Below are 24,674 nucleotides of genomic sequence, written 5' to 3' on the forward strand. Positions count from 1 at the left end.
TTATAAAGATTGATGCATTCAATGCATTGAAAATTGAACTATTTCCTTAATTTTTCTATAAATATTTGCTTAATTAAGAATCCTTAAAAATCATACTTAACATATTCGTCAACGACACTCATTCTATACATCACTATATTTTCATACATTATATAGCCTGCTGGTAGATGGCTAGTATAATAGAGTTGGGAAAACAAAGAGAATGAATCACTAAAACAAAAAATATTTAAATTCGGTATTGACATCCCAATCCATATGAAAAGAGACACTCTAACTCTTGTTAGTTGTTTGTAATTGTTTATGTTATATATCTACCAAATCATGATATAAAATTCAAATTTATTATGGTGTGGTGGATCACATTCACATGGAGATTATAACAGTGTCGTTGAAAATATAGTTCATCTTTTGCAACAAATTAAGGGCAGATACGTAAATTTCAACTGGAAATTAAAATTGCAACGTCTACTAAACATACCGATATTGAAAATTTTGACAAAAAAAGAATACCGATATTGAAAACGACATGAAACCCGATATTCTAAAAATGGTGAAAAATCAGGTCTAACGTGTATCCAACATCGATACGTCACTGATACATTCTGATACGTGTCGGAGAAGTATCGGGCATAATTTTCTTTAAAAAAAATGATCGATAAGTGTATTGTTGATATCAGGTATCAGGACTTCTTAGCATGGAGGTTAGGATAACAATGTCAACTTAGATACGTAAGCAGAGATCCTTGCATGGACCGTTCTATTTAAGGACAAAATGTATTCTCTAACTTTGAGTTGTCTTTTCATACAACTTATTTATAAATTTATTTTATATATTATGTTAATTATTATCACAAGAATCACAATAATATTTTAATATTTTATGTATATTATTTTATCTTGTCCAAAAAAATGTATATTATTTTATGGTTAATTTTTTGAAAATATAATATAAATTTAGTTATTTTTTTCTCTTATTGAGTCCTACAAAAACGGTAGCAATTTGTGTAGACAGAGATAATGAGAAAACAAAACTCTCGCAGAGAGAGTATTGGGACTCTAGTGGACAACAGTTTGGGTGGCGAAGATGGGGAGCAGAAAAGTATTTGTATAACGACTTATATTATGGAAAACTATTTTTCTAAAGAGTGTTTATAATTAAGGACGGATGAAGTATAATTGAAGGTATAAACAAAATTACTATATATGTCTTTTATCTTATTTATTTGCAACAATTTAGTCATTTATTTATTTTTTTATCTCTTGAAATATTTGCAAGTTAGTCATTTTTTTTCATTTTCGTTAAAAAAAAACATTGATGAGGCTAGCCAGATATGACTATTAGGGTTGATGATTTCTAGGTTTTGAGTTGAGACAATAAAACATTAAATTTGGTGTTTTTGTTTGAATTTTATGAGTTTGATGAAAAATACGATGATGGCGAAGATCATGAATGTATGAAGAAGAATATGAATAGGAGTATTTGTTTTTTTTGAGTTTTTTACGATAAAAAATGTTTATAATAAAAACTATTACTAATATCATATGTGGCAAGCCACCTCAATGCTTTTTTGTAATAAGAAAATGGAGAAATGACTAACTTGCACACGTTTTAACATGTAAAAGATTTAAACGGGACAAAAAATAAGATAAATGACCCAAGTATTACAAATAAATATGATAAAAGATTTGAAAATAAGATAAACTAGTCCCCCTACCCGTGCTATCGCACGGGCATTTATAGTCATGATTATAAAAAGTATAGTACCAAGCAAAGTATCATATAGTAAGAAATCAAAATACAGTATATCATGACAAATGCAAAAAATTTGGAATTTATGAATTGGTTCCTTGAATGCATAAGGCTATACATTATGAAACACCTCCTTGTATACGACATTTGTTGTGTTATCAATGCAATCTCCATTTTCGTCAGTTATGAGTATTTTCAAACCTTTCCTTGATGTCACCCTGGAGACTGCTACATATAATTGGCCGTGAGAGAACACAGATTGCGGTAGGTATACGCCAACTTGTTTTAATGATTGACCTTGACTTTTGTTAATGGTCATTGCGAAACAAACAGTAATGGGAAATTGCCTACGTTGGAACTTGAACGGAATTCTAGTGTCTGAAGGTTGCAATGATAGTCTAGGCACAAACACCTTGTCCCCAATGTTGCTTCCTGAAATCACCCTTCCTTCCAATACATATCTTCCCATTCTTGTAATGATTAATCGTGTTCCATTGCACAAGCCAGCATTTATGTCCAAATTCCTCAGCAACATAACTGGAACTCCTACCTTTAATGTGATCTTGTGGTTAGGAAGACCTGATGCATTAATTTTGTTCAAAAATTCTGGTGTGTGAACATCATCAGGCCTGTTAGCAACAGTACTACTGGGGCAAGGTGAATCACAACTCAAATATGTTCTTTCTTCACCGGGTATCAAAGACATAACATAATTGTTAATTTCTTCGACAATCAGATTTTTTGGCGTTAAAATAGCTCTATTTTTAAAATACTCTGGATCATTCATATTATGCAAAATAGATGGGTAAATGCATTCGACAATAGATGCAACATGATCACCTGAACTATGGATAAGTAGGTCGTCGGGGATATGCACATTAATTCCATCATCACATGCGTCTCCAACAACACCATCACCAATGCCCAATACCCATTCTGCAAATTCTTTTAATTCATCTACATCAGCATCTGAACAACCGTGCAAAAGTCTCATATTGGTAGTTAGTGTTAAAATCTCACAATGACGCCAGAGACGTGATGAATTGATGCTTGCGTTTATTATGTCTTGTCGGGTTCCTTTAGGAACCACTGGTAGAATTTGCCGAAAGTCACCACCTAGAACGACAACCTTGCCTCCGAATGGAATGTCCGCTTTGCATACATCCCGGAAACTACGATCAACAGCCTCAAAACAATGTCTGTGCATCATTGGCGCTTCATCCCATATTATTAGTTTTGCGCGCAATATCAATTGCCCCAATGGACTTAATGGTTCAATGGTGCAAGTTGAACTTTCGTGAACAATGAATGGTATATGGAACCTGGAATGAGCAGTTCTCCCACCTGGAATAAGAAGTGCTGCTATACCACTTGACGCCACTGTTAGGACAATTTCTCCTTTGGATCTCAATGCAGATGACATTGCTCTCCAAATAAAAGTTTTTCCTGTACCACCGTACCCATATATAAAAAATAAACCTTGTTTATTTGCCTCAACTCTGCCCATTATAGTGTCGTAAATATTTTTTTGTTCAGTAGTCATCGTTGACATCAACCGATCATGCTCCTCTTTCAATGAATCTTTATTGTATCTCAATTCATCATAAATCAATCTATTAAGCCCAGCACTATTTATAGCGACATCAGTTCTTGGCATAGACGGATAGTGGTCCTTGAAATTTTTTCCGTGGGACTGTAGTAGCTTTTCAATTTCTGCAAGGGCATAGCTTTTTATTTGTTCTTCGTCTAGCTGAAGATCTGTATGGAAAAACAAAGAGTTTGGCAAGCAAATCATATGTTATGTTATCAAAAAGATGACCTCGCATACAATGGAGATGATAATTGTTTGAAATAGATTTTCATTTGCATAAATAGCCGTATTCATTATATAAATAGCATTAAAATTTAAGTAAACATCATATGTGTCCATACTGTGAAATTGTGCCGTGATGTGCTATAAACTATACTATTCTTATATCATGGTATATCAGTGGCTATTCTAAGCAAGAAGCATAAGATAAGGAAAAACATATACCTGGAACACGCAAGATGCGTCTTTGGCGATACACTATATCATCACTTAGATTCTCCCATGTTTTAGACCACACTACCTCTGGCCGCGCAAATTGATTTGTAAGCAGCAACGTAACAAATAATCTTCTCATAAAATCAGCGGTTCCCCAAAATGATGCCTGGTTAATGGCATCAATAAACTCTTTGTCATCTTCCAACAAACCCAATGCGAAGCAAGCCTCCTTAAAGGAGTCGTATTTGATGTCTTTCACTGTTTTAATTTCATCATAAGAAGTAGGGCCCTTTACATAATTCAATAAGGTGCGCAAGTAAAATTTCTCCCCAGACCCTGGTGGCACAAAATGAATCCTTCCAACTGATACACCTCTTTGTCTTGGTGACCATTTGCGTTGGGACGCTTTCCATGTAAATTTCAATGGGAATTCCCCATAAGTAAGATCTTTTGCATCGACATATATCTTGTTTGCCTCCATCCATGCCAAAAATTTTGTGTCACGAATATGTGGTTTATTTAAAACATCCTCTAAGTCATCATCATCTTCAAATATAATAGGCTCTTCCCCTTCTAAATGAAAACTCAATCGTTCTACAGAAGGATATCTATAATTAATATCGAAAGAAAAAATTCTCCACACAGCTTCACATGCAGACAAATAGCGACAATCATAATACATTTTAATTTCATCACAAGAGTCGGAACCAGATCCATAGAAGGAAGCAGTGACTCGGTCGTGGCCCTTGTTAACGTACTTGAACAAATATTTGATAGAACGTGATTGATTGCACCATTCAACATTAATATGTGCATTAAACTTCAGCATCAATTGTGGGTTATATGGGACAACATACCTATTATCGGCAAATGAATCACCTTTTTGAACAGTTACGCCATTGTCCCTTCTTCTGTAAACAGGGTAACCGTCAGCATCAATAACGGTGTTGTCGACATATCTTTTCGGAAAATACTTTGTACACTTCCCATTTATCGTACATGGTGAATTAATATTTTCATCACCACATGGTCCATGTATCATAAGGGATGAGACAATATTGTAAAGCTCGGGATTTTTTTCTTTGTCTGGAATTTCAGCACATATTATTTTGTCAATGTTACTTGGATGAACAATTCGAAAATTGGGATGGAGGAAGACCAGAATATGAGCATGAGGAAGTCCTCGTTTTTGAAATTCAATTGTATAAATAACTGCATGATATTAAAATAACAATGGATCAGACCTAGTAATGACATACAGAAAATAGTAAAAGCAAATTTTGGTGATTCATAAAAGCAAATTCTTTCTAACCTGCCTTGACTTTGCCAAATATCTTTCCATTTCGTATCTCTTGAATTAAATGATTAAGTTTAATTTTAAAAATTCTGCTCACCAAGTCTGGCCTGTCTGCTGGCTTCAAATTGTGTTTCTTTAAGTATGAAACCATCTCCGGCCATTTGTGGTTGCATGTAAATGTAATAAAAAGATCAGGATAACCAACCCAAGAACATATCGCCATTGCATCTTGATAATTTTGAATCATGTAACGTGCACCGCCGACAAACCTTGCGGGTAACACAACCCTTTTCCCCACCGAACTTGGATTGTCCTCGCCTCTAAGCAGTGCTTCATATAATCCCTTGTACATATCAGCTCTAACATCTTTTTGGTGATCACGGTACCATTTTAACCGCCAAGACTCGATCATGCTAAATCCATCGCAACAAAATTGTTGTAACAACTTTCTCGAATACAATAATGCTCCTTGATCATTGACCCTCTGCTGCAATTTGTATGCAAACCACTCTTTCATTGATACAAAAATTCTTTTGATGGGATTCTTTGTTTCTTTTTCCGAAAATCGAATATCTCGTCGAAAACCATCTTCACCCCGAGAGAATATTAATGGATATTGTAGCGGTAAGTATGATGTCTCAAAAACGGATATACGTTTGAGCAGACCTGATACACACTCAACAACGATGTCCCTCTCGAAATCCGCTGCATCATAATCACCTACAACCAAGGCTGCTACCTCTGATGCAGTTGGTGCATTATAACGCCGACCATCGTATCCCCTTTTGCCTAATAAGCGTAGCTTTACAGTTGGAGTTTCTGATTGTAATAATTTATCTCGCACCAACCTATATGACTTAACAAATGAATTTGCGGCATCAAGCATATGCCTTAACTCGTCAACAATAGTTGACCTCAAAGAATTTCTATCGTCGTCCATTCTACACCAAAATAAAAACAATAATTAGTACGAAGATGACATTGATAATTAATTATAATATTCATATTATACTACTATCATCACATGTATTGTCTGAAGTTATGTTCCAACATATTGCAATGAGAACCATATTATGATATTAAATTGTAACGACCAATAATTACGTAAGTATGTTAAGCAAAAGATGGCGAAATAAGAAAATTACCTCACGGATGCCATCCGATTGCGAGTTTCGTTATCAGTATCATATATATACAATTGTGCAAACTTAGGTTGATCCCCTGGTTTAGGCAACAAACTACCGATTTGGTGGTAATTTTCTCCATTCATTGTAAATACTGGGGGCGCCTTGCCATTGTTTTTGGTCTTATCGATCTTTGCACCAATTGAAGTGAAGGCGAACATGCTGTTAAATGATCTAATGTTATCCAAAAAGTATTTGCTCTTTCTATCATCTTTAAAATACAACTCATGCAGGGATTGAGGTAGGCTGGCGAATGGTGCAATCTCTATCCTTCCTTGCATGCAGCACATAGAAAATTCTGGTGTTGACGTGCTCTTGCTTTTATTTGCTCTCTCTTCATACCACATTAATGCGTTGCAATCCTTACAAACATACTGCGGTTCCCCAACATCAAAATATTCTGAATAATCAAGGGAGACATGCGCAACATTAATAGTTTTAGAGTGTGTCATCCAATAAATTTTAAAAACCAATATTAATTAATTCGAGGTAATCGGCAAGCATTTTTGGAAATTTACCAACTGTATCGGATTCAACCAATAATTTTGTTCTCCTGCGTCTTGTCCTTTTTTTAGATTGCATGCTGTTTTCCATCACTTCCATGTTTTCTGTGGGAAGCAAATGACCATATTAACATTAAAATGAGAAAATTATTTGCTCAAGAGAAATGCACGAACAAAATAAATTATTTTAACCCACCATAATCATTATTAGGAACATCATACTGCTCGCTATTTTGCGCGCAATTAAACCAATCATGAGTGGGTTCAATCTCATCCACATCTGATTCATCCGATAGTGTTTCGCTATTGCTGATATCAACGTCATCTCCTAAAGGATAAAAATGAGAAATTCACAAAATTTAACAAAATAGGACATTAAAGGTCTTGGAATTTTTTTTCATTATAGGTGTATACTTGACTACAATAATTCAGTACATGTGAGCACCTTCATTATCGTAAGTGTATTGATTGGAAATTGCCGGCGGGACGTCTATTGGGCATATGTATGTATCGGATTCAACCAATAATTTTCCTCTCCTGCATCTTGTCCCTTTTTTAGATTGCATGCTGTTTTCCATCACCTCCATGTCTTCTGTGGGAAGCAAATGACCATATTAACATAAAAAATGAGAAAACTATCTGTTCAAGTGAAATGAACGAACAAAATAAATTATTTTAACCCACCATAATCATTATCAGGAACATCATAGTGCTCGCTATTTTGTGCGCAATCAAACCAATCATGAGGGGGTTCAATCTCATCCACATCCAATTCATCCGATAATGTTTCACTATTGTTGATATCAACGTCATCTCCTAAAGGATAAAAATGAGAAATTCACAAAATTTAACAAAACAGGGAGACAATAATTTTTAAAAACAGGGCAGTAAAGGTCTTGTAAATTTTTTCATTATAGGTCTATACTTAACTACAATAATTCAGTACTTGTGAGTACCTCCATTATCGTAAGTGTATTGATTGGAAACTGCCGGCGGGATGTCTTCTGGGCATATGTTTTCAATTCTGTGACCATTGCCGTTGGTTTTGCGCCTTTTACCAGATTCCATTTCCGATCAACAATGAACAAAAACACAGCATGAGGCTATTATGACATGAGGAACCGTGTTTCACCCCTTATAAGTCACCTTTTCTTCTTTCCTGAAAATTATATAAATAAATTTAAAGTAGAGCTTAAAATTTTTTGTAACTTAAGTAAAAGATTAATTTTGAATGAACAATGGTGTGATAAGAGGAATAAGGAACAATTTTTTATATTTTTTTTTTTGAGTAAAAGAACACCTTTTTATATATTAGCATCGTCTATGGAGTGCAAAATAAGCTTTAGTACAAATGAAGAACCAAAAAAACCTTATGATATGCATCTGATACGTCGCTGTTTAGAAAATATAGGATACATATCCGCCGTTATTTATAGAATATAATATACATATATAAAAAATCCTGTGATCAAGGCACCAAAAAATATACAAATAAAATTAATTGAAACAACATAGAAATTAAAAATAGAAGGTAAAAAATAAAAACTTTAAAATAGAAGACTCTTCAAGATGCGCAATGTTGAAAAGTTTCCAAACCAATACTACTAAAATAGCATCACTGAGATATAATGCACAAACACTTCTTGGCACCGTCTAGTGCACCATCTCAAACCGAAGGGTTGTCTTATAATTAGCAAGTGAGTCAAATGGGAAGTATAACAAATAGTTGGTACAGAGTGAGAAAACAATTAAGAAACATAAGTGAAGGCAATATACATAGTTCGATGAAAATGGGAAGTATATCAAATGTTGTTAGGAATCCAAAATATTTTTGCGAAGCTATATTATGGTCTCAGTCACAGAGCAGAGGTATATGAATCAAAATAAATTACATTTAAGTAAATCAAATATGCATACATATAACATGAATTTGATAGCAAACCCCTTTATAAAATATGAAACTAAAATACATCAAATTCTTTAAGAACGGTTCAAGACAATTTCAAGTATGGGGTTGAATAGCCTTTTGTATGGTGGGAGCAGAATAACATGTTTTAGTATGAGGAAACCATTAGCAAAACACACATTTAGGCATTCAGGAATGTAATAACATCAGATACGATTTCAAGCTTAAATCTAAATTCTAAATAAATGCATAAAGAAGAAGGAAACAACTCACTCTAGAGTAGGATTCGAGCCACTGGAGGCAATCACCATGAAAACCATCACCGCGAGCTGCTATGATAAATCACCACAGCAATTTGAGTTTCTAAAGCTGCAGCACGCCTTTTTTTTCCTTCAGCAACCTCGACTAACACACAATATAGAAAGGGTAGACACAGTCACATCGGTTTAATCAACCTCCACCGTATAAATCATCACCGCAGGGGCCTTCTTGCAACAACCGCCACTGCATAAACCTCCTTCTAGAATTTAACAAACAAAAAAAGAGATGATAATAAATTAGATAGCAATGCAATTCAAAAAGTGATCGGATTACAAATAACCAAAAATCAAATTAAACAAATGCTCCTACTCTTATTCCAACCCCCAATTTGAAAATTCCTAAACTGCAAAATCAACAAACCAAACGCCACACCAATCATATGAACGACAATTACTTTGATTTTGTAAGAAGCCTAAAAAGCTATTGCAAGCTATTTTGAGCAATAGAGGAATTGAATGGAAAGAAAGATGTGTGGTTAACCTTAGTCACGGAGAAGAGGAGGAGCAGCTAAAAATCCATTTGATTTTTCTTCTCAATCGACAATACGTGTATTGTATATCTCATGCACCATAGATATACCAACAGGAAGGTTAAGCCTCACTCTAGCACAAGTCCAATCCATGACATCATATATGATAAATTCAATTATGATGGTTTAAGATAAGAAGTTAAAAAAATAGAAAGTTATTTTGGAGTTACATTTTTTTAATGAGCCTTTCAACTGTTGCTTAGTTACTTGCATTTTGGTATATATATAGAGTTTGATTAATGTATAGAACCATACAAAAAGGATTTCGATTAATTAGTGTATAAGATTTTTAGTCTATAAGATTTTTATGTGGACATATATAGAGTCAACGGTTAAAGCAACTCTTGGGTATACATATTTATCATGCAATGAGAAGTTACATTTTTTCTATATATAATGTGAGAAGTTATCTTTATCTAACTTCAGCTAAGTATGAATTAGTGCAGTTTTAATGCTCCAACTTAAGAGGTTCATCCTATGACAGTTGAAAGGTGAACAACCCCATCATGTATAACAATTAAATGCCATTATTTTGATTAATTGGATCTGTTATAGGGACTGTGCTGCGGCCCTTGGTATTGTTTTTTTTCTTCAGGTTTCATGCTGCTGCTTTTGTGTGTAGAAAGGGGACTTTTTCGTAGTTTTTTGGCTTGGCAGTCTTGCTTTCTGATGTTCCTACTTTTTGCATGGCAAGATTTACAGGAGACATGGTCATGTAGATCATAGATCAATTGCAAGTGTGATATCATCCAATGATCAGAAAAAGGAACAGAAGCAAAGAAATCAATACATTTGAAAGGCAAAATCTCCACCACTTATACACACACATTAGTTTCCTTGTTGCCAAATACCTGTCTGATGACTATTAATATTTCACTCTCCTATTTTTTATTTAAGGAAAATGAATTTTATTAATGAATGTTAGGAATTCATGATATACTGATCAAGAAAAATATTTTTTCCTATGTAAAATGCAGAAGAAGATGCGGTGCAAATTGAAGGTTGTGAGAAAAATGAGGAGTCCATGTGTGTCTGTTAAATTTGCAAGTTCATACATAAATAGTATACACATTAAGAAAAGAAATAACTTGCTAATGACATGCACTTGTATAAATTGATTAAGTTTTATTTGTATTGTGTTAACAATCAAAGTATTAAGAAGGACTAAGCAGCAGTAAATAAACAAATGTTCAACTCATATAAATAAGTAAAAAAGTGGTAGAAAGGACAAAGAGGTTGTCCAACCTTTTATCATGGGTTATTTAACTCTATGACACAATTATTGCAAACTTTGATTATTATTAAACGGTAGAAAATTGAGCAGATAATTGATTTTCCGAAACATACAACGCAAATCACCACATGTCACTTTGAAATCCAAAACAAAAGCGTGAAACCTTATTACAAAACTGATCCCTATAAAGATATGAGATCTAAATGTGCAAAGTTTGAAAGCCGATTAACAAATGGAGCACAGTAAACGACTAAGCCAGCAAGAAATATTTATGCCGACTTCTCTGTTTTGATCTTTACAGATTTTGTCTTCCTAGAGTTTGTAGAGAGATCTCCCTTTTCACGATTGGGCAATGGTGTTTCAGCATCCTCGGATGATCTTTTATTCTTCAACTTGCTACACGGAGTGTTGTTGACCTCTGCCTGCGAGATATCACCATTGGTAGAATCTCCAGCTTCAAGATGTTGTTTCTGGGTGAACACATTACGTTGGTGTTTAATTAACAAAATTAAAGTACCCAATTACACATGATCATTAATGCCACAAAACATACCTCAACTGGGGCAGATTGGCCGACATCCTCAAGAGTTTCCGGTATCCTGTCCTCTATAACAACCTCTTCTGCGCAAGACTAAACAATTGCGGAATATTTAATTAATTGGACAATCATAACAAATTAATCAATTATTGATAATATAAGACACTCAGATTCCTCTACCTTAGCATTGTGTAGAACCTTAAAACGACCAATCAGATCAACATCATCAGAACTTCTTTTAACAGAATAGTTACGCCAACCGTGCGCTAAGTTACCATCTGTTACTTCTACCTTAAATAGCATCTCCTTCCCAATAAAAACGTTCAGATCCGATGGATAATCACCTTGGTTGTTGCCCTTGCGAGGAAAAAATGATGTAGCATTAATATAAAATATCAATAGCTCTTGAATTATAATGCAAACGCATTGTGAGAAATGCACAAACCTGATTCTGAATTTCAATGAGATCTTGCACACTTCTACCAACATAGTTCTGAACATTGCGATCGAAAAGAATGAAGCTCGACGACCCAGTGGGGTCAATCACCTGAACATGGACTTTGTACCTGGTCATTGAAAGCGCACAACATTTATATGCAAACAACAACGATGCAAAAGTATGCTTTCAAACAATTTTCTGTAAAAATGAAGATACCTTGGCACCGCATTCCTACTTTGATTGCATCTAGAACAGAACATACGACCAGCAACAATTGTAACTCTTCCTGCGCATCTGGTGCATGCTTCATAATACCAACCGTGTTCGGACTCAATGTCACAGACGGTTCCCAAGACAACTCCAACGCATTTCTACATTTATAAGACAATAAATATAATTCAATTAGCATGTTTGTAAACTTTACAAAGCCATCAGAACAGTAAACTTTACCTCTTGCGACTCAATCAAATCTTCTATTGTCATCATTTTTGTTTGCATAAGGTCATCTGCTAGCGGAACCAAAAGGGAAGCTGATGCTTGACTAATGCCTTGTGTCATTTGGGTCTCAAGACCCTCAATTCTGGTAAAACACAAATTAAATCAAGCCACCGGTTTGGAAATCTTTAACAATGGCATAAATTAAAATTAAAAATAGTCACCTTTTTCTATACTCAACAATGTCTGGCAAAGTATTGTCAAGCAAAATCTTTGTACCATGGAATGCGTTGCACACTCCCATCGTACCGTAATATTTTTTCAACTTTGCCAATTGAATAACAACAACTGGCGGCAAGATTTGATCCTCTGCTGAAAGGAAGTCATTTATTGTCACTGCGTATGCACCCCATAGTGAACAATGCACTCGGTTGCCGCTGCAAAAGGCGAGTAAACGAATTGCAATGAATGAACGCATTCATAAGCTCAAAATAATTAGCATGAATTACGACTTACCCTTCGTCCTCCAAAGTGAGATCAATTAGCTTGCTGGTCCTCCCATTCACCTCTTTGTCCTTCATTTCATCTTTCTCAACAATATGTCCTATAACATCTGTAATAAAAATGAATATATCTAACCGCAAAAAACATATACATGAAAATTACCGCACTTTTCAAAACAGTATCATTCTTTTTACCAACGTATTGTCCTTCATTTTTAGATTGTACAATCACCATGAAGTTTACGAAGTCAAAATGATAATTAGGGATAGCATCATCATCCAATCTTTTCCAAGAAGTATTGTGCAGCAAATTAAGTTTATATCTATGACGGGTGGTCTGGAATTTTGGGTCATTGCGCGTTACCAAAACATTTTCCACCTCATAGGTACAGCCCTCTGTCACCAGCCCCTTCACTTTAGGTATCAAACTTTTCTTGGCTGTTGCCTGAATCTTCCCATTCTGCGAACGGATATCATAAATGAATCAACAGAAAAATCTTGAAAACTAAATAAACAATTTTGATCATACCTTGTCATCCAATAGCAACATGTGAACAAAACATTCTTCATCAGCATTGTTGAAGTCTGTAACGGACCAAAGGCGCAAAACACGAACCTTGAGTTTCAACTTAATCTTTCCTGCAACAATTGCTGAAACAGGCGTGTACATGGCTGCCATATCTTTCCTGCGATTTTTTCTTATGTCTAGATGTTTCAAAAGATGAAGATGCAAAGCTTCTATTATTGAGTATTTATATGAAACACAAAGAAGTAACGGTTTCTTAAGCCTTTATTAATTTGGCACTATTGCATAATAATGTTCCACGCTATATAAATTAATTATTGAGGAAATGGGAAGGGAAAAATGATGCTTGCACTTCCAAACATCATCGGTTATAAATTTTTCATTTTCCAAATCCAAGAGGCTTGCTCATGTCATCATGAAAGGCATTCAATCAAGTAACGTTTACAGACACCAATAAAAAAAAAACGTCTCAAACCATCAATTAAGTAAACACTATATCTCATTACTTGTTTTTTTTTCGCTCAAAAAGAAAATATATAGCTTGCCATTAAATAAATAACTACCTAATTCTACAACCTTTCAAAACGCACGCTTGCAAGCAATTATATGCATTCAGTTTCAAAACGGCTCTTTTTGAGGAATATGTGCCAGCCCTAATTCTACAAACCTTAATTCTGCAACCTTAATTTAATGCAAGCGCAATTGAAGAACCACAATTCATTCAGCTTCAAAACGCAAGCAATGATATGCATAAATGTTGGCTTGCTCATGTCATCATGGAATGCATTCAATTAAAAAAAATGTTTCAAACCATAAATTAAGCAACCTTTCCATATCATTTGGATTAATATTAAATAATGTTACTGATCAAACTTTCACTCACTTGTTTTTTTTTTCGCTCAAAAAAAAAATATGTCAAGCATTGACTTAATCATTCATTTAATCGATTTGCGTTAAAACTTTCACTAATAATTTTAAATATAATGAAAGTCTGATAAGGGGCATAAACACCATGGAATATATGGAATGCATTCAATTAAAAAAAAATTCTCAAACCATAAATTAAGCAACCTTTCCATATCATTTGGATTAACTAAAATGTACACATTATATCTCATTACCTAATTTTAGATATTTTTGCAAATATTAAATAATGTTACTGATCAAACTTTCACTCACTTGTTTTTTTTTTTCGCTCAAAAAAAATATATGTCAAGCATTGACTTAATCATTCATTTAAAATATATGTCAAGCATTGACTTAATCATTCATTTAATTGATTTGCCATTTCCACACATATCAAAAAATAAAAATCAAACTGGTTTTTGGCTTGCTCATGTAACGTTTACAGACACTAATAAAAAAACAAATAATGAAATATATAGCTTGCCATCATAAAATAAAAACCAAAATGATTTTTTTTTTAAAGAAAAAATTAAAATGTTGGCTTGCTCATGTCATCATAGAATGCATTCAATCAATTAAGCAACCTTTCCATATCATTTGGATTAACTAAAATGTATAGACTTTATCTCATTACCTAATTCTAGATATTTTTTTTTGAAAGGAAAAATTACAAATGTTGGCATTTCCACACCTATTAAGCAATGTTACTTTCACTTGCAAAGGAGGTATCAAATATAGCTTGCATCCTTTTTTTTTCGCTCAAAAAAAAATATATAGCCTATTTCTGCCAAGCATGGATTTAATCATAAATTTAATTGATTTGCCATTTCCACACTTATCAAAAAATCAAAATCAAAATGTTTCGAAACCATTTTGCTAATTGAATTGCCCATGGAAAGTGTTCAAAATTGGAATATCAATAAACTCAAGCATGATACTAAATTATAACATCCCATAATAGATACGAACAAATGATGGTCACAAACACAGCCTTATTACATTTTAACAGCATCAGGAAATTTCAAAGATACCAAACGACAAAAAACATAGTCTTTTCAAAAAACATAACGAAAACGGCATGCAACGACCACCATCCAACACTTGTCCGCACAACAATCCAAAATATCCTTTGCTGCTAACGGATCCAAGTAACAAAGAGAGTCAAATTCATCCCCACAGCTGGAGCCCCAACCACCACACGAGCACCTTCCTTAATTCTCCGAGCCTTAACCATTCGATCCCACCCTCCACCAATCTTGAAGTTTGGATGAGGAGTCATTGAAAACTGCAGAGTGCAATCCCAAAGGTTTCCATTATCATCCACCAACCCAATAGCAGTAGTTTCTCTGTCCAAAGCCATATGAGCAAAACCAAATTCCACCAGTTCCTATGAAGAAAAAGGGCGCAATTTCTATCAAGCAATTACACACAAATACGATTAAAAAAATACGTAAATGCAATAAACCATACCAAATACCCAGACATAACATCCTCAGAACCAAGTTTCTTTTCATAGGTAAGCTGAAAGTTATACCCATCATGCGAAAAAGGTCGGGGAACAAACCAGTCAACAACAACCGGAACAACATTGCGTTCAACCTTGAATTCCATTGGCGGTGTAAATGTTGGGCAGCGAACCCTCTTACCAAACCTATTCTTCACTCGAATATCAAACCTTCCATTCCCCATCCAGACAATTGTAATCCAAGCACCAAGCTGTAACTTGTAAAAATCACGCATAGCGTGCCAGCCCCTAGTCAAATAAATCCCTTGATTGTTCCTCTCCACCAGGACCTCAAATTGATTGTTGTTTTGATCCACCAGAGTTGCATATTGTTGTAACTGGTTTCCAAAATCATCGGAAAACATCATAGGAAGCATTATCGCACCCTAAACAAAACAACACCATAACTTAGATGGACACAAAGACAAAAAAAAACCTAATATCAGGAAAATAAGCAACGAACAAACAAATAAACAACTCACATAGTCAACGTCCATCTCAACCATATAGGTGCGGTATTTCAAGCGAAGGTCATTCACCCTAATCTCCATATCAGTAGTTGGATTGGCATACAACGGTGCTGCAAACATTTTTAAAAAATTAGTGCTGCAATGATTTTAAAAAATAGAAACCATGAATTAAAAAGTTCCAGACTTTGGAGAACCACCTATCAACATTTGATATGAAAGCATAGCTTGCATGTTATGTTGGTGCGCCATGAACCCACAACAGCAAAGGAAGGATGAATGAGCATCAGAAACTCTCAATGGATGAATATATAGCAGGCTGGCAACTCTTGAACTCCTGGAAATGGCGACCCATTGAACTGAGAATTGGGAAATCAATGCACATCCGTTTTGAAACTGAATCATCTGCTGTGATTGAATGCATATCATTGCTTGCGTTTTGAAGCTGAATGAATTGTGGTTCTTCAATTGCGCTTGCATTAAATTAAGGTTACAGAATGACGGTTTGTAGAATTAGGGCTGGCACATATTCCTCAAAAAGAGCCGTTTTGAAACTGAATGCATATAATTGCTTGCAAGCGTGCGTTTTGAAAGGTTGTAGAATTAGGGTTTCTAGAATTAGGGTTGGCACATTTTCTTAACATCCTTATTAGTATTAGAAATAAGTTTGATGACTCAAGTGTTACAAATAAATAAGATAAAAGATTTGAATGGGACAAAAGAAATAAGGAAATTAACTATTACACATAGATACGATAGATGACCCTAGTTGGTAGAGACAATGCATAATATCTGTAAGGTCCGGACTCAAACCCCGACCACCACTAAAAAAAGATAACCCTAAAATAATTTGCCATATTGTTTTTAGTTTTTAATTAAAAAATTCATTGATTCTAAGACATTGGTTAAAGAATCAAAACATGTAATTTTTTATAAAAAAAAAAGTGTAATTATTACTTCATTAAAAATAAAAACTTACCTTTTAAAGACAAAATTTCTATACAAGACCATGTTATACACCCTTCGTCACTGTTATAAACAAAAAATCAAACATTTCAAATTCATTTATTAAATAATATATGTGATCTATAATAAAGACTATATAATATTATTTTTTATGACAAAACTATATACTAATATTTATTGAAAATATAAAATGTATACACCCTCCGGTCATAAATATAAGCAAAAATCCATGTTTTAAATTCATTCAATAAATGATGTATGTGGTCTTTATTGTAGACAACTTTATCAATTTCCTCAAAAACAATTAATCAAACTATCAAAGATTTTTTACGATCGGTGCATTGAACACGAATCCTTTTTAAGATTTCAAAGTGCTTTCTTTTGACGCAACATTTATTACCCCCCAAGTCGCGAACACTCCTCAACAGTAACAGTATTACAGCAACACACATCGTAGAACCTCTCCTTCCTCCGTAACCCTAACCCTCCGGAGCTTCAAATCTCCACCATGTCAGAACCTTCCACCACCTCTCCTCCACCGCCATCCAAAAGCTGGGCCGATCAAGCCGACGAAGAAACCAATCAAACCTCCACCTCCGCCGCCGATGAATCATCTTCCCTCAACGTCAATGAATTAACCATCGACGAAGGAAACAAATCCCATTCCAAATCTCTAGATGATCCCGACGACACCAACATTACAGCGGTTCGTCATCCTAATCCTCTCTTCTACCTTTCAAATCTCGCCCACAATTTCAAAATTGAAACTGAATTTCACTTAGGTTTTATGAATTTTGGTGCAGGTTACAGCTGGAGATACTCCTTACACATCCGCCATGACGTTCGAAGAGCTATCACTCTCGCCGGAGCTTTTGAAGGGATTATATGTGGAAATGAAGTTTGAAAAACCTAGCAAAATTCAAGCTAAGAGTTTGCCCATGATTCTTAATCCTCCACATAGGGATTTGATTGCTCAAGCACATAATGGTTCTGGAAAAACTACTTGTTTTAATCTTGGGATGCTTAGTAGGGTTGATCCCAATTTGCAAGCTCCTCAAGCTCTATGTATTTGTCCTACTAGAGAGTTAGCTATTCAGGTTAGATGATGTTTTTGTTCTTTAAGCCTTGTTTGGATACAGTCAAATGTATAAGCTATTTATACAATAGATTAGGGGCTGTTAGTTGCAGATTATAAAAAGAGTGATTTTGATACTGAAATTAGAGATTAAAAAAAAGAAAGAAGCTGTTTCGTGTTTGTTTACCAAAACGAAAATCATTTTTTTGATTTAAAATAGGGTGTGTGTGTGTGTGTGTGTGTTTCAGCTTTGAAAAAAATGGTAAATGCTAAAGAATGCCCTTGGGGCATTGGTTAGGAGGATACAAATAGAAATATTGTGTTGGAAAATGGTGAAAAGTGATAACTTAAACTTTTTGAAAGTCAAAAGGTTATTGAATCCAATACAAACATACTGATTTTGGTTTTCTTAACAAGTGCCCTTAAAAAATATATATATTGTGTTAATTAGAGATTTTAAAAAAAGTGTGAAGCTATTTATGTCTGCTTATAAAAATCACTTTTTTTAAAAATTGATTTTGAACTTGTTCATGTGTTACCTCCTTGTTTTTGTAAAAAAATAGATTTAGGGAAAAGCTAATTGTAATAGCTTTTCATTTTAGCCAAAAAATGATTTAAAATAAAAACCTAAACAAAGAGGCTCTAAATAAAGACATATTGTTTTCATATATGGAAATAAGATGAAAACCACATGTGGACATATCATAAACTGACTCCATACGCTCTTTCAAACAGTTTCACAGTGCTTGTGCTAGTAGATGAGTTATTCAAATATTCCTTTATTTGGTTTGATTTAATTTGATTATTCTGGTTTCACAATAGCTTGTGTTGAACAATGTGGCCTGATTGTTATTTGTTGTGGTTTCACAATAGCTTGTGTTGAACAATGTGGCCTGATTGTTATTTGTTGTGTTGTGTTGTGTGTTAGAACATTGAGGTTCTCCGTAAGATGGGGAAGTACACGGGGATTAGCTCAGAATGTGCAGTTCCTATGGACAGAAGGGATTCAATTCCGCCATCAAAAAGGGCGCCTATTATGGCGCAGGTTGTTATTGGTACTCCTGGCACAATTAAGAATTTGATTACTTATAAGAAACTTGGAGTGACAAAATTGAAGATTCTCGTTTTTGATGAGGCGGATCAAATGCTTGCTGAGGTAAACTTTTCCATGCTAAATAGGCTTACGTACAAGTACAGCCATTCTATCTTTCATTAATTAAGTATTCTGAGAATTAGTTATACCCTGATTGGGTTATTGAATAGATAACTACAGCGTAGACCTGTGCGACGAGCAATTGAGTTATCATTCGGAATTATTAATTGAAGAAACTAAGCAATGAATGTATTATTATTTGATTTCTAATTTGCTGTAGCTAGTAAATGATTTTTTTTTTATTCAAAAAAAAAAGTAAATGAGTTTTTTTTTAACCTTGCAAATAGTTGCAACAACAACAATAGAAGCACTCTTCGTTGATGAGAGTTCCTTTTCAATTCATTAATGTTTGCAATGAATCAATTGATTTGATCTTTCAAACTAAACTTACTCAGTACCATTTGGTTCTAATACTCTTATGGACTATGGAAAGGTACTGACATTAAGAGCTGATGTTGCATTGCTAAAGGGCGTTTAATCTTCATATAGGTTTACCACTTATGAAACAGCTTAAAACTTATTTGTGATTGGTTATTTGTTGGGTGGACCACTGGGAGAATGACTTGAATGCCCTTTGCAGAAATGGCATGAAAAATGCCTGAAGACCAAGTGCTTTTATATATATTAAGATTAAGATGACTCTCCCCTTGTGATGGGTAAAGGGAAGAGGTTACTATCAAACGACACATCTTTTTATATGTAGTTCTAGCTAGGAATTACTTCCAAGTTAATCAAAAACTTCAAAGTAAATATACAGGACATACTAGGATATAGTTTTTGGCTCAGGGAATTGTTTTGGTTTACTAAATTTGTCATGCGTCTTTTTTCCTTTTCTTTATTTTTAGCAGGATTTGGTTGCTAAATATAACGTGCCTTCATTTGCTTAATAACTGTAAAACTGTGCTGTTGCAGGATGGATTTAGAGATGATTCTCTGAGAATAATGAAAGAAATAGAGAGATTCAATTCAAGCTGTCAGGTTTGTTGACCTCTCTCTTGCTTCGTGTGCTTGCATGTATGACATTTCCTTTCATACAAGAAATTCTTGCATAGATTTAATCTGAACAGGCTGTGTAGAATAAGGCAACATCTACATCATCATTTTTCATTAAATGTGTCAAACAACCACACTCAACCAAGCCTTTTCCCACTAAGCGGGGTCGGCTACATGGATCAAATTACGCCATAATGTTCTATCATAAACCATATTTCTGTCCAACTCTTTAATTTCTAAATCTTTCCTAATTTTTAAATGACGACGTGTCAGTTTATGTTTGCCATCCATTGGGAAAGCATGACCAAAATCGAGCTCTATTCTATCTAAGCCCTTTCTATAATTTGTGAAAAATATTATTAAAATGCACCGCATGCCATCCATTCATCTTATTATACGAGAAGAGAAAACAGTAAGATGTATTTGCAGTTTATTATACTCACCCAAATGATGTTTTGCGCATTCCTGCACATAAAATGGCCAATATTCATTACTACAATTTACATTCAAGAAGGTACAAAAACAAAATATGAGATTAGGTGAAGTGAAGAAAAGCATGACACAATAAAAGAAAGAGAAGGATACATGAAAGAAGGGACGAGACTGCAAGTCTGCAAGTTTAGGGTTATCCACTAATATCCTATCTCTATATGTCCAAAAAAATTGTTTTTGTTTTGGCAAGGAAACCATTGATTTTGGTGGGCCAGCAACATTAATTCTAATAGCAAGAAACTAAACAAATATTGGCCAACTCTGCTATGACGTGGAAACATGTGTATTCACGTAAAAAAAAGTCTTTCCCTTGGTTTGAACCCACATGCTGCCAGATCATGAAAATACATGGGGGGAGGATAATGCTGTTATTAACAGTCTTCCGTGAATTTCAACTTGAGAACAAGATGAAACTGGTTGGGGGGATATTGATAGGCCCATTATGCAAGTTTATGGTAGGAAGGGCAGGTGGATGCAGGAAAAGGATATTGGGCCTTAGTAGGATAAAGACCTTCAAGTGCTATGAGAGGAAAAAACATGCTGCACAAGAGGAGTTGGTGGGACGAGATATGGAATAATAGCAGGATAGACACGTGGCAATGAGGGAGCGGGAGAGAGGATACGGAAATCAGGCAAGGATGCAGAATTATTATTATTTAGGACTTAGGAGGTGCATAACCGAAGGTGGGTGCAGAGCATTTTAAGGTGGTAATAGGTTCGGTGCTGCAGTGTTGGATGTAGCAGGTTCCGTGTGGTTATTAGCAATAGAGCAGAATCCTTTGTGCACTTATGGTTTTGTGCTGGCTCTTTATTGATTGCTGTAGGAAGTGCGGCTGGTGTTATGTGGAACTCTCTGCCCGTGTCTGTTCTGGTTTGGAGTACCAGTATTGGTGGGTTTAGGATTAGCAAGGCTAGTTTGGATTCTCTGATGATGCAGGGGTATGCATGCGGTCTTTTAGCATGTATAATTCGGCATCATTTTAGGATTTGGAGATTTATTGGGGTTTGGTTTTGGAGGTGTTCCGTCTATATGCGGCACCTTTTTGTAGTCCGTTTTTTCTCTGTTTTCGCGAGTTGTATGCTCCTTGCATTATCTCGTCTTCAATAAATTTTGCCATTTCAAAAAAAAAAAAAAGGTGGTAATAGGCGGTTGGTTAGTCTGTACTGAGGAACAATTTCTTTTTTTATCAGTTTACCGGCATTACCTTGTTTGATCTTGTTTTCCTAATTGTTATCTTTTAAGGAGCTTGCTCCATTTTCTTTTCATATTTTTTGTCTCTTGAAATTTCTTCTATAAGAATGTAACAGAAAATTGATCCTCTGGTTGTATTTTCCTATTTCGGCTTATAGCTTGGGGCTAAAGAGGATTCGTCCTTGACTGGAAGGATTGCACTTTTCATTTATCTATTGATCTAGATCTTCACTAATACAATTTTGTTTTCTAGATAGAAACTAGTAGGATCATATCAGACGTAAAGATTTCAATTGTTTGTGTCTGCTCTTTGTGTTACATTTGCTTTTTTAGCGTTGTTTATTCACTAAGAATTTTTTGATTGGCTTGTGTTTTTGCAGGTTCTTCTGTTTTCTGCTACATTTAATGACACTGTCAAGAATTTTGCTACAAGGGTTGTTGGGAAAAAGGAGCATAATGAACTTTTTGTGAAGAAAGAGGAGCTATCTTTAGATGCAGTAAAACAGTACAAAGTTCTTGTTCCTGACGAGCTTGCTAAGATTGACGTGATTAAAGATTATATATTTGAAATAGGAGAGAATGTGGGGCAAACTATTATATTTGTGCGCACTAGAAATAGTGCAAAAATGTTGCACAAAGCTCTTGTTGATTTAGGCTATGAGGTCACTTCCATACAAGGTGCTCTTGACCATGATGATAGAGACAAGATCGTCAAAGAGTTCAAAGATGGTTTGACTCAGGTTCTTATATCGACCGATGTTCTTGCCCGTGGCTTTGATCAGCAACAGGTGCTCATTTGGTCCATCTCTGTGTGTCTTCTCTTTATGTGTGTTTAAGCTTTTTTTTTCCTTTCTTTTTTTTTTTTTATTCATGCATCCTTCCATTGCATTGTTTAGGTTAATTTGGTTATAAACTATGATCTTCCACTGAAGTACTCTGCTGAGTACACCCGTGGCCAAGAACAAGAGCCTGATTATGAGGTGTATTTGCACAGGGTTGGTAGGGCTGGGCGATTTGGGCGCAAGGGTAAGTTTCTAAATCTGTCTGCTTAGTGTTGTGTAGTAAACTGTCTGCTTGTGTGTGTAGTTATCATAAATAAATTATTATATTATTATAACAAGTGAGCTTCATGTTAATATTTTTAGTTCAGCTTGTTTAAGCCAAATATTACATATCTCACATTGTAGTAATTTAGCCATGCTCTTCCCATATATTATAATTGTAAGAGCAAACTCTGACCCCAAATCTTTTGATGGTGTTATTTTCCTCAAAGAAAGTGTTGTTGCCACCATGTTTCATTGGTTGTAAAATAGATGGCGATCCTATTATTTCTCTAATCTATCTAGTAATATTTCAAGCTTTTTGTATATGTGGATAGCGAATGTTATTTTGTGCTCGAGAAATTCTAGACATAGTGTATAAATATGGTTGTGTCTGGACATCATTTCTGTTAGGAACCTTGTGGGTTGGGCAGAGTGAGAGTTAACTCACTTTTGAGATGCTTTGCTATGGGGATTACAAGAAGAAACTCTTGTAATTATTCTCATTTAGGAAATTATACACTCATTTTATACTATCCCGTTCTTGGGTTTCTATCAATATTTAAAGATTCCACATTGGTAAGAGATATGACCAAAGTACTCTATCATTATAAGATTTGGCCAGTCTGGCCAGTCATTTCCCTTGAGCTAGTTTAGTTAGGCATAAATTCCAACATGGTATTAGAGCTTATCTGAAACCTGATAGAGTTGTCCATTGATGTCTAAATTTTACTCTCCATATGTCCAACTCCGGGGATTTGACTGGCACCCACTTCAACTAGATATATGGCTAGGGGGATTTTTTATAAAGGCTTGGGCAATCTTACCCTTGATCCGAGCTAGCCTTTGGTATTTGCTTTGGCCTATATTTTAGCATTTTCTAAAGAAAGTCAAATTGTAATTTCAGCCCCCAGTAAGTTATGCACGTTATTTTCAGTAGTGGTGCAAATACCAAGTTTTTCTTACATTTGTTTCATTTGATTGAATAGGGGCTGTATTTAACCTGATATGTGGTGAAAGGGATGAAAAAACCTTGTCAAAGATTGAAAAACATTTTGGCACCTATATAAAAGAGGTACGCTAATTGATAATGTACTTGGATTATGATTATGATATTCCATTCAGCATAATGCAGAAAATTGGATCTTTACAATTCGAACACTTTGTATGCATGTAAATCATTTTGTTAATGTCACTGGATGTAGGTGAAAGACAGAAGTGTTGAAGACTATAAAGTTGCTCTTAAAGAAGCTGGTTTACTGTTTTGAATCTCTAAAAGTTGAAGGATCTTGCTAGCGGTGTTGGTCTCCTGAATTTCTTTGATTACAGCATATCTATGACTCGCTTTGATGAATTATTTTACATGGATATACGGTTTAGGTTTTGGTGATGGAGAGTTTGGCTTCAATGTTTATTATGGTATCAACGCTGCTTTGCTGTCTTCAGTTTCGAGTTCAAATGTGCGTACAAACTTTGGACTAGCCTATTTAAAGAATCCATGGTGTTCTATTTAATCCCTGTATGAGATTGGTTTATGCGGATACATTTTTGGGAGTTGAGACTTGAGACAACAGTATAATCAGCATCAGCAGTAATTTAAAAACAAAAATGTTACTCCCTTTGTCTCATTTTAGGTGTTCTATTTAAGTTTTGCACAGTTCTTAAGATAATGAATATTTGTGTTGATTTCAATGT

General features: G+C 34.8%; 4 protein-coding genes across 4 annotated transcripts; 1 reads left to right on the forward strand and 3 right to left on the reverse strand.

The window, feature by feature from the left end:
• Positions 1-1,747: 1,747 nt before the first annotated feature.
• LOC146955854 (uncharacterized) lies at positions 1,748-5,998 on the reverse strand. Its single transcript, XM_085724360.1, has 3 exons — positions 5,089-5,998; positions 3,786-4,988; positions 1,748-3,508 (listed from the first exon to the last, which is right to left on the reverse strand). Exons 1-3 carry the CDS (start codon positions 5,957-5,959, stop codon positions 1,863-1,865), a joined length of 3,720 nt encoding a protein of 1,239 aa, XP_085580486.1. The 5' UTR covers positions 5,960-5,998; the 3' UTR covers positions 1,748-1,862.
• Positions 5,999-11,019: 5,021 nt separating this feature from the next.
• On the reverse strand, positions 11,020-13,344 carry LOC146955855 (replication protein A 70 kDa DNA-binding subunit B-like). The gene is made up of 10 exons (XM_085748974.1): positions 13,195-13,344; positions 12,861-13,125; positions 12,679-12,775; positions 12,387-12,599; positions 12,178-12,307; positions 11,944-12,098; positions 11,734-11,854; positions 11,469-11,645; positions 11,304-11,381; positions 11,020-11,220 (listed from the first exon to the last, which is right to left on the reverse strand). The coding sequence occupies exons 1-10, from the start codon at positions 13,342-13,344 to the stop codon at positions 11,020-11,022; spliced, it is 1,587 nt and encodes a 528-aa protein (XP_085605100.1).
• A 1,691-nt stretch (positions 13,345-15,035) lies between these two features.
• LOC146955856 (uncharacterized) lies at positions 15,036-16,029 on the reverse strand. The gene is made up of 2 exons (XM_085724350.1): positions 15,568-16,029; positions 15,036-15,484 (listed from the first exon to the last, which is right to left on the reverse strand). Exons 1-2 carry the CDS (start codon positions 15,976-15,978, stop codon positions 15,233-15,235), a joined length of 663 nt encoding a protein of 220 aa, XP_085580476.1. The 5' UTR covers positions 15,979-16,029; the 3' UTR covers positions 15,036-15,232.
• A 1,428-nt stretch (positions 16,030-17,457) lies between these two features.
• On the forward strand, positions 17,458-24,607 carry LOS4 (P-loop containing nucleoside triphosphate hydrolases superfamily protein). The gene is made up of 8 exons (XM_085724382.1): positions 17,458-17,740; positions 17,838-18,131; positions 19,038-19,265; positions 20,175-20,240; positions 22,320-22,727; positions 22,836-22,965; positions 23,969-24,054; positions 24,185-24,607. Exons 1-8 carry the CDS (start codon positions 17,543-17,545, stop codon positions 24,245-24,247), a joined length of 1,473 nt encoding a protein of 490 aa, XP_085580508.1. The 5' UTR covers positions 17,458-17,542; the 3' UTR covers positions 24,248-24,607.
• The last annotated feature ends 67 nt before the right edge of the window (positions 24,608-24,674 follow it).

The sequence above is a fragment of the Medicago sativa genome, chromosome 1 (assembly GCF_051527215.1).
Source record: "Medicago sativa cultivar Bolivia chromosome 1, Bolivia_mono, whole genome shotgun sequence".
Taxonomy (NCBI): domain Eukaryota; kingdom Viridiplantae; phylum Streptophyta; class Magnoliopsida; order Fabales; family Fabaceae; genus Medicago; species Medicago sativa.